The sequence below is a fragment of the Glycine soja genome, chromosome 11, assembly GCF_004193775.1.
Source record: "Glycine soja cultivar W05 chromosome 11, ASM419377v2, whole genome shotgun sequence".
NCBI classification, from domain to species: domain Eukaryota; kingdom Viridiplantae; phylum Streptophyta; class Magnoliopsida; order Fabales; family Fabaceae; genus Glycine; species Glycine soja.
Window position 1 is genome coordinate 37,664,296 of NC_041012.1, and position 14,656 is coordinate 37,678,951.

At 32.2% G+C, this 14,656-nt stretch overlaps 2 protein-coding genes across 7 annotated transcripts; one reads left to right on the top strand and one right to left on the bottom strand.

Moving 5' to 3' along the window:
- Window positions 1-1,766: 1,766 nt before the first annotated feature.
- LOC114377246 lies at window positions 1,767-5,777 on the bottom strand. Of its 2 annotated transcripts, XM_028335677.1 has the most exons (6): window positions 5,368-5,776; window positions 4,271-4,477; window positions 4,082-4,130; window positions 2,848-3,124; window positions 2,493-2,571; window positions 1,767-2,256 (listed from the first exon to the last, which is right to left on the bottom strand). In XM_028335677.1, exons 1-6 carry the CDS (start codon window positions 5,701-5,703, stop codon window positions 2,083-2,085), a joined length of 1,122 nt encoding a protein of 373 aa, XP_028191478.1. In that variant the 5' UTR covers window positions 5,704-5,776; the 3' UTR covers window positions 1,767-2,082. The 2 variants fall into 2 exon arrangements, with proteins under 2 accessions (XP_028191478.1, XP_028191479.1); XM_028335678.1 differs by lacking the exons at window positions 1,767-2,256; window positions 2,493-2,571; window positions 4,082-4,130 and having other exon boundaries at window positions 2,934-3,124; window positions 5,368-5,777.
- A 2,026-nt stretch (window positions 5,778-7,803) lies between these two features.
- On the top strand, window positions 7,804-14,429 carry LOC114376753 (protein ZINC INDUCED FACILITATOR-LIKE 1-like). 5 transcript variants are annotated; one of them, XM_028335009.1, is made up of 19 exons: window positions 7,804-7,962; window positions 8,057-8,283; window positions 8,517-8,549; window positions 8,994-9,034; window positions 9,825-9,885; window positions 9,980-10,082; window positions 10,166-10,268; window positions 10,434-10,487; window positions 10,577-10,639; window positions 10,910-10,959; window positions 11,093-11,168; window positions 11,377-11,565; window positions 11,677-11,764; window positions 12,341-12,426; window positions 12,521-12,628; window positions 12,751-12,795; window positions 12,891-12,979; window positions 13,798-13,841; window positions 14,213-14,429. In XM_028335009.1, exons 2-19 carry the CDS (start codon window positions 8,133-8,135, stop codon window positions 14,323-14,325), a joined length of 1,497 nt encoding a protein of 498 aa, XP_028190810.1. In that variant the 5' UTR covers window positions 7,804-7,962; window positions 8,057-8,132; the 3' UTR covers window positions 14,326-14,429. The 5 variants fall into 5 exon arrangements, with proteins under 5 accessions (XP_028190810.1, XP_028190811.1, XP_028190813.1 ...); XM_028335010.1 differs by having other exon boundaries at window positions 10,582-10,639; window positions 10,914-10,959; XM_028335012.1 differs by having other exon boundaries at window positions 12,891-12,933; window positions 14,213-14,286.
- The last annotated feature ends 227 nt before the right edge of the window (window positions 14,430-14,656 follow it).

Sequence of the window (14,656 nt, forward strand, 5' to 3'; positions counted from 1 at the left end):
TTAGAAATAGAATAATTGTGATCCATTAAAGCAAGTATCTATAATTAAAACTATATGCATTTTATTTATTGAGTCAATATTTTAACATCTAATGATAGAAATTAATGGTCAAAGCAGAAATCAAACTTATGTCTCATGCATGATTAATAAATCGTTCAAATCAACTGAATTAATAAACACATTATGTTATATATAAATAGTGTCGCTATATATAACACTAAAATTTTTAATTTATATTTAATGTACATGTAAATTAACATAATAAATTTTATGATGATTATTTTTTTATTAGCAATTAATTTGTTTACATATATAAATTATAAATAAAAATCATAGATTTAATAAGTATTTGTATATGTAGAAAAATATCAAATTTATTTAATTATTAATTGCTATAAAAAACATCTAAATACATCATTTAATTAAATATCTTGTTTATTTAATTTTTAATCATTATAATAAACATCTAAATAATACATCATTCAATTAAATAAAAAATTTGTTTAATTATCAAATTTTATAAATAAAAAAAAATTAAATTTTTTTTACTATCACGATAGTATATAAACTGGGACATTAAGGCCCTACTTTTATAAGGTTCCAGAAATTTTATAATTTTTTTTTAAAATCTAGTAATTAAGAGTTGATACTAAATTAATGATATTTTTGTAACAATATATTACTTTATTTTCAAACAATATATTTTAGAATTTTAGGTGCCTTTCAAATGTAATTTACAACATTAGTAGTTGATTATTAGATTTAATGTGTATTTCTTTTTTTTATATATAAAAGAATGAAATCTTAATAGTTGATTTTGCATTGTAAAATATAAGATTACTAAATTTTAAATAGATGTTTTATATATTAAAAAATTCATTATATAATTTTTGTATCTATTATATATAACGATACTATTTATTTATAACATAATGTGTTTATTAGTCCAATTGATTTGAGTTTTATTGATAATACAGGAAACACAAGTTTAATTTCTACTTGAACCAAGTATGTATGAAAAAAATGAAAGATATTTTGACCATTTCACTCTATTGTTGGGACAGTATCCCAGTAAAAATGCTGGATTTCCCAAGCAATTCCTTAGAAGTGCTAGTGATCAATTCAGTTATGGTATATATTTTGAGGGAGTTCACCGCACCATGTGTTGAAGGGATGCATTATTAAGCCACTTTTGCCACATCCAAATAATGTATGTTCCAAGGATTAATTTACTTTTATCTCATTCTTTTCTCTATTTTTCTTATTATTTTTTATAATAATATTTGTCAAACATAATTTTTCTTTCCACTAGTACACCTTATTTTTAAGGTAACATTTTCAATGTTCGATGCACCGTTGGACTTGGAGCATGTGAATTTACTAAAGACATGTTCAATTCCTTTTGTGGCCCTGCTATGCCAGTTAAACGCCCCGACGGGTCATGAGATATTATACACTGTTTAAGGTTTGGTAAGTGTATTAGATAATTGTTCAGTGTTTTAGGATAGAGGATTTATCTATATTTGACTCTCTCGAATGGGTGATTTATTATAGGAGAAAAACATAAGTACTGGCTATGGATAAACAATATAATGATATTCAGGAAAACATTACAGGATTATGGATAAACCATATAATGCTATTAAGGAAAGCATTACTTCCTTTGATATGGAAAAGCTCCACGTGTGAATATCAACCTTGATTTGCCATGAAACCATATAATATCAATATCAATTATGTTGATCCAGACGCATACTATAACAATCTTGATCAAGGGGATAAATGTGTGAATTAGCATCTCAGTAATCAATATACAGTGGTTTTTGACAAGACCAAGAAGCCTAGTTATATTTATCACTTCACATATGGAACCACAGCAACGAGTTTGTCTCTTTTGCAGTCTGTACTAAAATTGATGATATCTTGTCGCACATAGCTCCCACTAAGCTCTATGGGGACAAGTTTGAGTGATACCTAACAGACTTCTATGATCTAGTAGTTACGTTTGCAAATTACAACATCATCACAATTACATACCAAACCAGTAAAAACTGGACAACAAACAGTTAAGCAAGTTGTTCATTAGTTACATACCCTTCTCTCCTCAAGGGCAAGCCTCTTGTGTAGCCGCTCTTGGTGATTAAAAAATTCCAAAAACAAATCCCTCATGTCACTAGCTATCTTGAATTCTTGAGTTCCTGAGTATACAACCTTCAAACTGTCGCTCCTTCCACTCTTTCCTTTTTGTAATATATTCTGCAAAAGCAAAATCATTATCACTTATCAGTATGGCATGACATGACATGTATTCTCATTATGTGCACAGGTCCCTCTAGTGAACCAGATGCCCCTACAATCAATACATTTAATGATTTTCCTGGTGTCTTAATTTGACCATGTGGCAATCCAAGTTTTGCATGCTCCACTACTAAGCCTGGAAATATTCATTTTGTTGGCAAAAGGGAGGAAATACGTTTGTGCATAAATGTTACCGTTGATGTATTCACAAATCTTCCTATTGATGCTTTAATTTTTTTGAGCCCCACTAGCTTTTCAAGTACTACCCATGGCCTGGAAAAAGATAGTGAAGATCAGATTTATTCTAAATAGCAAATAAAAACAGCCATACAACATTAACATATACAGAATTTTGTGAGCATTGTTAGTTAAAGTTAAACTAATTAAATAATTACTACAGAAAGAGATTGGCAAGCCTTGTTTCAACATTAAGATGATTAACACAGACGCTTACTTTTCACAGTTGAGCCAACAATGAAAAGCCATAGAAGACTGTGCTTGAAATTTATACTGCAACCTACATATTTAAGAAATATACATACAAAATACCTTTCAGTTGAAGATATTACGATGCAGTTGGGATTATTCAAAAAGTCACACAGCTTTTGGAACTCTTTTTCAGAATCCAACATAATGGCTCCCCTGGAATATACCTCCGATGCCAAATTCGGAAAAATGAAGACACTAGCCGATACTGAAGTATGTCTATGTAAGAACTCTGTAATTGCTGATGGACATAACTCTCTACCGATATTGGCAATCAATATCATACACATTTTTTTTTTTGTTCCTTCAATAACCCTATCTTCCCTGTCATGACAACTAACTATAAACCAAATGAAAGAAAACAAAAAACCAAATGAGAATCTGAGGAAAAAAGTTAGAAGATTTATATTATAGAACATCATAAACAATATAAAGAACAACCACACTAAATAAAAGCCAAGGGTGATGAATATGATATAAGGGTGTAAAACATATAGGCTAATGTAAGAACATGCATAAGGGTAGAGAAAAAATAATAAAAACAATAATGTTAGATAAGCAATTTTACATAAGATCAAACAAGGTCTCCCAAGGATTTGAGTCATTTGACCATAAAATTTAAAGGAGGATAGTAAGATCCCAACTACTATAAGAATTATTTTTAAAAAAAAAGTAATACATAACGATTCACAGGAAAAATACTTGTAACTAAAAAAAAATAGCTATGGCATTTTAAGTAGGAAGAGAGAGATAAATTATAAAGGAAAAAGCAAGTCTTCTTCGTAAAAGAAACTGAACAGATCAGCAAAGAAGATCAAATGCACAAACAACCTAAATGCATAAAACACTAGTTGTAAGGTCTATATGGACCATATTTTTCATTTCAAGTCAAACAACCATCAGTCCATTCAAATTGTGTCACAACTCACAGCCCATCCATAAAATCAATAGACCAAGAGGCCATTTTGTTAACCACATTATGAGTTTTAATTCCAACAATTTTACCATGGCAACGTGACAATGTCAAATTTACTTGAACACGGTCCTACTTGTAGTCAATCAAGTAGAATTTGACTCAATTGTACAAGTCTTGTAAACAAAATCATATGATCCTAAATGTTGACCTGTGATTTTGACTGCTATGTCTTAGGCCTGACAGCAAGATGGACAATCATATGAATAGAACCATAAAAATATCTGAAAAGCATGAAGAAACAGATTTTGAAGCAAAACCTAGTGTGTTGAACTTGAACCTACTTCTAGTGTTAACCTCCTCTAAAATTACATAGAAACAAACCTTCAGGTGAACAAAATTTGACAACAGACTGATTAGCACATTGTTTTTCCTGTAGAGTGATGTAAGATATCATGTCAAGCACTGAACACATTCAAGAATTGGAACCTGCACAACTATTACTATAATTCTCTAATCATGCAAATTACAGGTTAGTGCTCATGATTATATAAAGATGCATATACTACTTGCCTTTGCTGGTCGTTCTATTTTCCTCCTTGCCATCTCTAGAAATGAAGCCACTACAGGATCTAGCTGCCGTTCAAGCTGAACCATGCAGATATCCTGAATTGTTGTAGCAGTCAAATTTCCCGCATTTGGCCCTTGTAACCAGAAAAGTATGAAGGTGCAAAAGCATGTTTCCTTTCCTGCTTTCCAATAATGCTTTCCATGTTGCACCTGTGAAGCAGGCACAGTATCAAAAAAAGTACATAAGGATACAGAGGAAGCAATTTAATCAAGAATGTAATAGTCGACTGCATTATTTTCCCCAAACTAAATAAAAAGCCATCAGCTTTCTATTTTATTGAATTTAGTATCTAGTAGGACTTGCTTAGTTTCCATTTCACGTTGTGGCTTTTAAGAAACTATGTAACCTTCTCATAAGTGACGAAGAATTATACATTACTATTTGCTCAAATGAGGAATGACATATAATGGAAATCTAAACATACTATCATAGAGAACATTTAGGATTATCTGATAATTCAGTGTTGTCAAATGGCCGCTATGTCGGAATGGCATGGCGGATTTTTTTCCAACCACCATAGGCAATCAGTGAAGGGAGGCCTGCTATGGCGGCGTCATAGACCGCAGTGGCATGTCTATATGGCGGAAGTGAATTTCGGCCATCCATCATTGATAACGTGTGATATAGTGCTGGTAGTTAATTTTCTTACAAGAGTACAAGACAGTAAGAAAAATGCTAGAAATACATTTTTTTGCATCACATTTCACTCTTAGGTAAAATTTATGTGAGTCTCTCTGAATCATAAAGAGTAAATATACAATTCCATCTCAAAAACTAAAAGTAACAACCTAATGAACCTATACTGATTTGGCCCTTCAAAGTTTATGACTATACAATCAAAGTCAACTTGATTAACTTCACAGTAGAAGGACTAATTTGCAGTGAAAGTAATAGATTCGGAAACTAAATTATATTCACACAAACTTTCAAGAACAAAATTATATACTCAAATAATAAAAAAGCTTAACTTTTGGTGTTAAGAAAAAAGTTCATAATGACGCAAGTAAACGACAAGAGAAAGTGGCGCGTGGCGACTAACCCCGTCGACGACAGCGTCGTAGTAGCGAAGATCATCATCGCCGAAACAATGACACGCGCAGACCCAGACACCCTCAGCGAGTGAACGACAATCGCTGTCCTGAGCCTGTTTGGAGAGGGTTCTGAAGCGTTCCCCAAACTCCTGAAGCTTTTCCAAGTCCCCAAACTCGGAGGCTCGAAACGCGTTGTCGTATTCGTCGGGGAAGTTGAAGTACTTCACTTTCAGTGTTTCTCCCTCCAGCGAAACGCGCGTCGCGTACCACGCGTCGTCCTTGCACGCTCTGAACTCCACCCTGTAGTAGTAATCGCTCTCCGCCAACAGCGTTTTCTTCTCCATTGCCTTCGCTAAATGCCAAACTAAACTGCGTCGTTTCCTTTGCTTTCTGCTGCTGCTGCTGCTGCTTCATATTTCTATTACTTTATTAACTTTTCTCTTTTCTCATCGTGATGCTGCTATTCGCTAAAAAAAAAGAAGTCTTTTTTGTCGCAAATTTTATCACTCAATTAAAGGAAATAAAATCACTATTATTTATCTTAATTTTTTTATTATTTAACTATTTCTTCTTTTTATTAATAAAGCATTTAATTTGATAAATTGATGTTTAATTTTCAAAGTTATGTTGATGTTGTTTTTTTATATATATAATTGATAATTGAAAAGTAATAGTATTAACGGCTACAAAGTGTGAAAATATCGTGTTCAGTTTTGTTAACATTGTTATGCTCATTTCGACAAAATAGACAACATTAATTTAATTTTAAGAATTAAGAGATTAAATTAAATTTTTATTAATAAAAGATTAAATTAAACCAATTAAATTAAAAAAATTACTACCAGAGTAATTTAACATCTGTTTCATTCCCAAAATACCATTTTAATGAAAATACATTTTTATTATATATTTATAGTAATCGTATTTTTGTTATGTAAGAGGGGTTGAAAAAATACAGAACATGAATTTTTTTTATTAATTTTGGTTTTGATTTTAAAAAAAATGTAATTTTATTATGCGTACGAACCAAATAAAGTATCGGACATTTATAACTACTCAAGTACTTTACTCAAAACCAACTGAGACTTAGATTCTCTCGATAATAAGTTTATTTATTTACATTTGAATTAACCCAAAAGGTATATAATTAGGTCTTTCGATTTCAATTTTTCAGTCATCAAAATGTTCTTGACAAAAAGAAAAAAAAACTGAGAATGAGATTTGAAATTTAGAACCATAGGTTATGGCACGGGTATTTGTGATAAGTTTTGCCGTCTCTTTTTTTCCTTTTGTCGTTATGCGCTTAGCTTTTTTCTATTCATGCAAATGCAATACCCTTTTGTCTTTTCTTTTCCATTTTCTTAGTCTTGTATTTTAATCCTAAATAAACATGACATTAGATATGCAGATTGAAGCGTGGCATACGGAATTGGAGTGGAGGGAGACTTGCTTTATCTCATGTGTCTTTTCAGATTGTCTTTGTAATGTTCCTTCAAATGATACTATTTTCATGAATGATTTTGATGAAAAGAGTTTATCATTAAATATTAAAACAATTGTTATGGCTTAAAAAGAATCAACTTCAAGAAACAACAGAAAAGCTGAAATTTATTATTGGGGATCGTGTTGGGTGAGGAGGGTGAGCATTTAATATGTGCATCCTTTGATTATCTTCAATTTATTGTATGGTAATGATATATGAATATTCACATATTTTAAATATTTTTTTGATATTTTTTTTATTCAGTTGCTAAATTTTATAATATATTTTTTCTTCTCTCAATCTTGATGTCTTATAACATAATAATAACTGTCTATGAAACATTTTTCTTTATTCCAACCTGCGATAGAAATGGACTATAACCATTGTGTGCAATTACACGATTGTAGGGAGTATATTTTTTGTATATTTCTCAATTTGCTGATTAGAAGAAAAAAAAAACGGATTTGCAGTAATCATCTTTCTCAGGAGCTTTTTCCTCCTTCATCATTTGTCCCCATTGGCTATTCTTCACTCTGTAACGTACGTGTGCAAAGGTACCACTACCACCTGTTAACTTTTTTTTCTTTCTTTTCTAATGTATGAAAATTTAGGTGAGTACATTTACTGAAATGCTTGTAGTAAATTATTATTTACTGACAAAGTTGTTACATGACATCCGGTAGATACGAGTGTTTTTCTATCACGCACGGACACCTTAATTTCTTATTGTGATTGATGTTCGACACGACACCGACATCGATACTGACACGACATTGGTGCCCGTGTCCAAGTTAAATTTGATGTGTTTAACATGTCTGTGTCCGTGTTGTGTCTGATGTTTGTGTCAGTGTTAATGTTTAATAGGTGTTTTTCGTTGGCTGTCAGTGCCACTTGTTGTTACCTTTTACACTCGTTGCTCTTAAAAAACGAGTGTTTGTCACGTGTCATCATACATTGAGTGAGAACCAACAAGTTTTGCTCCGAGATTCGAGTTTTATAGATTAAAAAAACAGTGATTTTGAGGCTAGACCTTTGCTTGTGTTGTGTTGTAAGTTGTTCATGTTCATTTTTGCATTCTCAAACCAAGGAAAAGTCCAAGAGTTTCTCCCTTTGGTTCTGTGTGCGTTTGTTTCCTCGACCCTTGTTCTTTTCTCCATTTTGTGCTTCAAAACAAAGTAGCTTGGCATCTTTTGTGATAATCTTTTGTTTTCTAGGTTTTGAATGATGCATGCAACATAGTGTAGGAAAGAGGGACCTGAGTGAAACAAGTGGTGTGATTCTCTCACAAACATGGAAGAGAATGTTAAGCAGCCATTGTTGGAGAGGAAGTACTACGAGGACTGCCCAGGTTGTAAAGTGGATCAAGCCAAAGAGTTGAGTGAGGGACAAGGTGTACCTGTTAGAAATCTTTTCATCATATGGATGGTGGTGTTGTGTGCTGGTAATCATTAATTTTATTTTATTTTGTGTACTTTTCACTTCAGGAAAATTGTTTTTTTCTTCTTCTTTCAGTTCTGCCATTTTAGGACTTTTGGGGTATTTGTGACTGCCATGTTTGCTAATTATACTGTTCTAACTGCTAACCAAATGTTTAGTTTAAATTATGTTATCAATTGCCTTTTTTGACAAGAGTCATCTAAATTTTTTGTTTTCTCTTATGTGCTTTTGCATCAGACAAACACAGTTGCTACAAGGTTGCTAAACTAGGTAAAAGTTCAGTCAGGTTGGCTATAAAATTTGGTGCCTAACTTCAGAACTGAAACTGAATATAATGTTGACATTGATACCTTAACTGTTAATTTATTCAGCTAAAACTGCAAAACTAGTCTTTTTTCAAGTTGCACACTTTCTAACTTTGGTTCATCCTTTTTCTTGGAGAAAATCAGGAAAAAGCTTACCCCTTAGTGGTGACTGATATGATTATTTCATTTTTCTCTTGAGTGTCTGAAATTGAGTACCTTAGGTAAAAAAAACATTGCTTTTTAATAATCCCATTAGAGTAGTGTGGGAGGATCAAAGTTAAATGCTAAAATATTTTCAAATGAAAATCAGTGTTTGATTCTCTTTTTTTTACCAGTAGTCATCTTTTCTTTGTCAATCAGTTGAAACTATTTTCCCCTTTCTGATGTCACTTTATTTTGTCTTGTACAGCGTTGCCCATATCGTCTCTCTTCCCCTTCCTTTATTTCATGGTGAGTTTAACTATGTACTGGGGTTTACTGTTGTTGCCTTTGCACTTGATGTATAGTCTAATTATGTGACATTGTTGGAAGTTGTCTGAACATATTCTTAAAAGTTGAAGATAAGAAGTGCTCACTCCTCTCAATCTTCACATCATCTCTGTTTTGGCATTTCAAAAATGAATTTAAGTGTCAATTCACTGTTTAATTTAATCATCACTTATACTTGAAGAAAATCCTTCCCTCAATACTCAAATTACTTGTGTTTCTTGGAATGTCCATTGCCATGATTAACTTACATGAGGAAGGGATGTTTTTGAGCTATTTTGAATGGAGAGAAATTGCTATTAATGGAAAGTGTGTCTTATTGCAAATAGCAATTTATTCTTTGGCCAATGTGAATGAACTTTACTCCTCCAATGAGACTACTTTAATAAATTGCAATTTTGGAATGCAAACAACTAATTAGTGGTCTGAAGAACTGAATAAGGTTCAGTCTAACTAATTTTAAAGCCTCTCTGAGTCATTAATCAGAAGATTTTCTATAATATACCAATTACCACCCATCTTTTTTCTCAATAATAATATGCCAATTTCTGTTCCCTTTCAACCGTATAAATTTGCAGCTGAAATTGATAGTTACATGTTAGATGAGCCGAAGAGAATTTTTAATTGCTTGTTGCTCTTTGTTCTGCTTTTTCATTTGTTATGAAATGCTCAAGAAATCAAATCTTTGCTGATGTTTAACTTTATGCCAATGCACATAATATGCATCCTTAATAAATGCAACATTTATTTTCAGGTAAGGGATTTTAATATTGCAAAAACAGAAGCTGACATTAGTTCTTATGCTGGTTATGTTGGTAAGCTTACTTCTATTATTTCCATTTTTTTAAGTCTTCAACAATTCTTGTAAGCTATTTATTATTGATGCCAGTATGATAAAAAATGTTGTAGGTTCTGCATTCATGTTTGGAAGATGTTTGACATCTGTAATGTGGGGTATTGTAGCTGATCGCTATGGCCGAAAGCCTGTTATAGTTATAGGGATTATTGTAGTGTAAGTACATCTGCTAATGAATTGGATTCTTTTAAGTGATGCTGTGCAGCTTCCCATAATAATCAATGCTTGCTTGATTTCAGTGTCATTTTCAACACACTATTTGGCCTTAGCACAAGTTTTTGGATGGCAGTTATAATGAGATTTCTTCTGGGAAGTTTAAATGGTTTGCTTGGACCAGTGAAGGTATTACATTTTTAACTCCTAATAGTTAGGACTTCCGCGTTTCATCTACCCGTACCAGGATAGAAATATTGAATGTGTGAACTTGGATATGTAACTTGTTCATCTCATAGAAATTTCAATTTATACATCTGTAACCTTTTTGCCTAACTCGTTTATATTTAAAAGGCCTATGCCACTGAACTTTTTCGAGAAGAACACCAGGCTCTGGGACTCTCAACTGTAAGCATCACCAACTTTTTGTACTATTAGTTCTTACTTCTTAGTACTGCATTTCCACAATAATAATTCAATGTGTGATTTTCTTTTAGGTCAGTGCAGCTTGGGGAGTAGGTTTAATCATTGGCCCAGCATTGGGAGGCTATTTGGCTCGGGTACTATCTATATTCTTTTTTGCCATTTGGAGTATAAGATGCATCTTGCATAAACCCTTGAATTTTGTGCTTGTTCATGAGATGACTTGTTTTAACTTGAAAGACTTCTGGCTTTTAATTAAGAAAGTTAATGCCTGAAATTCTGTATTTAATTGAGGATTATTATTATTATTTTGTAAAAATCCATCTGCCATACAAATTGCATGTTATCAACATTTTGTACTGTTAAGTACTTGAGTTTCTCTAACAGTGCTAATTTTTTAATTGTAGCCAGTAGAGAAGTACCCCCATATATTTTCAAAGGATTCCTTCTGGGATAAGTAAGTGGACATCTACTGCTTTTAATTTTATAAAATTTAAGGATTCAATTTTCCTATTGCCTTTGTCTTTCTATCATTTTATTCTTTAATGATGTGCTGATTTTCATTTGCCAAAACATCAATCATTCTGCAGGTTTCCTTACTTCTTGCCCAACTTTATAATATCAGCAGTTGCATTTGTAGTAGTCATTGGTTGTATCTGGATTCCGGTATGTATCGTAGGTTGACATATATGTTCATTGAATACAGATGATTCTATCTTCTTTATATTTTGTGGATTTTACTTTTTTTATGATGGCATTTTATACTGTAGAACCATTTTTTGTATGATTTTTTCAGCTCAGCATTGCCTTGTCTTCACTGTTTATATTGTTTAGTCTGTCTCCCTCATCAATTTAATTTTTTGCATAAATGCAGGAGACACTTCACAACCACAATTGTAGAAATGAATCCATAGACAATGCTGAAGCTTTAGAAAACGGTGGCAGTGTGGCCAGTAAAGACAAGATAATCCAAAAGAAGGAAAACCTCCTCCTGAACTGGCCCTTAATGTCATCGGTCATTGTTTATTGTGTTTTCGCACTTCATGATATTGCATATCAAGAGGTATGATACTTAATGAGGTTAAAACTGGTCCATCCATCTCCTTTAAGATATTCTGTTTGGACTTTCCTGCTTTTTTAACTTAACAACATTCATTCAACTTGATTTCTTTAGGTTTTCTCATTATGGGCTGTGAGTCCTCAAAGGTTGGGGGGTTTGAACTTTACAACTGATGATGTTGGTAATGTTCTTTCAATATCAGGTGCATCTCTAGAAACAACAATATATGCTTATTATGGTTGGCCATACAAGTTTCCTTCCTAACATTCCATCAATAATGACTGCACATAAATTTATGCATTTACATAAGGCCACATGGTCACTTCCTGCAAGGGCGCTTCTCTTTTTACGGGTCTTGCCAAATGAATTTTACTGGTCATATATATCAGAAGGTTACTAATTGAATTGTATATTGGTTGGTCAAATTGAATTTTATATGATAGTACATCTGTTCAGGCCTCTATTATTTTTGCATGCGAAATCTTCTATTTTATAACACTCCAGGATGCTATAACTTTGACAGCAAGGTTCTTTTATCTTTCTTTATAATAAAGGCATGAACAATACACGTGTTTGTATGATAATCATCAGTTTGGAACAAGATTGACATAATATGGTACCACTTGAACCATATTAAATTTATTCCTTTAGTTCAATACTTTTATACTGTTTGTACTTTGGGTTTGACAGTAGTGACAAAGATGTAGAAAAAATTTATATTCGTACTCCTAGTTCGTAATAGATATTTTGTATAATTTCTGACTTCTCAAGTGTTTAGGTCTAGCACTTATCATTTACCAACTTACCATATACCCATCCGTGGAAAAAGCTAGTGGACCTATTGTTATTGGTCGCATTTCTGGGGTTAGTTTTCATCTAAGTGTGGCAATTATTGCTTTTCAGCATTTCATTTTTTGTTATTTAAAAAAAAATTCTGTAACGTTGGTCCCATATGCAGATGATATCCATACCACTTTTGCAAAGTTACCCCTTCATAGCGTTGTTGTCAGGCTTAGCAATATACATAGTGTTAAGTATTGCTTCAGTTTTGAAGAATATTCTGTCTGTAAGTGCTCCTGTTATTTATTTGGATTCTTCTCTAAACCTCAGGAGATCAATTAAATTGAGTCAGAAAAGTTTCTCTATGTTACAAATTTGACTGGTTGTACTCTTTTTTATTGGATTTAGGCGACCATTAATACTGGTTTGTTCCTTCTACAAAACCGAGCAGTGGTAAGTTTTTGCATAATTTCATTGTTTTTAGTTTCTTTACAATGGTTGAGAGTTGAGACTAGTTATTGACGATGACATGTTGATTTGGATAACAGGAACAACACCAAAGGGGGGCAGCTAATGGCATTTCCATGACAGGCATGTCTCTATTCAAAGCTATTGGCCCTGCTACAGGTGGTGCAATGTGAGTGTTTGTAACAATCCATCCCATATATTAGGCCCAAGAGGATCATTTCAATAGCTAAGAAAAGAAATGGAACGATTATGTTGTTTACAAATAGACCATTTTGGTTGTTAGAATAAATATCTCATGTAGATCCACTAGAATATTATTGTTAGAATTCTGTTAGCAATGGCAGGCGCTCTGCTTATATATCCTTGTAATTCCATTGAGTGAGGAATGAAGAATCAGAATTGTTACATTTATCTCTTTTAGTTGTAGAATGATAGGAGTAGAAGTAGAGATTCCTTCACCTATCAGTGGTGCTTTCATCAGCCTACTCACCTCTCACACACACCACCACCTCACAAGGACATTCCGATGTCTAACAGTGTTCCTATGATTTCTCCAGCTTTTGTTTGATTTTATCTTCGTTCAAAAAATGTCAATGTAGACATCTATAAAGGATTAGAATTTCAAACGACACTTGCTATAACACTTACATATTATTGCATAGGTATTTTCATATATGATAAATAATAACAGATTAATATAATTCATCAGTTCCGGAAACTTCATGCTAAGTTCCTTTATGATATAGTTCTTTGACACCTAACTGTTAGTTGACTAGATTGAAAGATGTAGGTAGCCTGTTTCCTGTTGATGTATACCTTTAGCGTTGTTGGCATAGTAAGATATTTTATGGAAATTACTCTGGCCCTGATTCATTGGCAGTTAACAAAGTTTTCATTAGTAGAATTTCTTAATCACATACTTTCTAACCTCAAGTATGATACATTAAAATTATCTTCAATTTTCTTATATGATCATGGTCAATGCAGATTAACTTGGTCACAAAAGCGAATGGATGCTTCATTTCTCCCAGGTATGATGCTCAACTAATTTATTTGTTCTGGTTTCTGTTTCATATATGGAACATGGAACCCTCTGACTATCTTTAAAGTCAGTTAGCCTTCAATAACAGTAGCCTTTAATCTGTGTGGACCTAACTTCAGATTATGTATTTATTTGTGCTAATCTAATACCGTTGAAGGACAAAGAAAAAAGTAAATGTAGAACTGAATCACATGTGAATTCCTTATAGTACTATGTTTTAATGTGTGTGGACCTAAGTTTAGATTATGCATTTATTCTGTTAGTCTAATACCCTGATGTTAATATAGTTTATTAAGAGCACCGATTCTTTTACTAGCTGCATTATTAGGGGCTTACTTACTGTTCTACATTTGATTGCAGGCACCCATATGGTCTTCTTTGCCTTGAACATAGTTGAAGCACTTGGATTACTAATGTTGTTCAAACCATTCCTAGTTGAAAAGAACAAAACGCACTCAAATCAGTTACATTGATACCAGTCAATTTTTCTTAAGATCATGTAGCATCTCTCTAAGCTGTTGTTGCCTACATATATATACTTATATTATATATAAATATTAATAATTTAATTATGTAATTAATTTCATATTTTTTTATAATTATTAAAAACATAAATTTATCATTTTAATAGTTAAATAAATAATTTTATAATAATAACAATAATTAAATAAAAAAGTTAAAATTATACTGTTAATTAAAAATATAATTTAATTCTTAAACACTTTTTAAGTTCTTCGTTGTTTAATAAGTTATGTTATAGATCGTTTTAATTTAAATGTATTTTATAAATTAATCTATGATTTA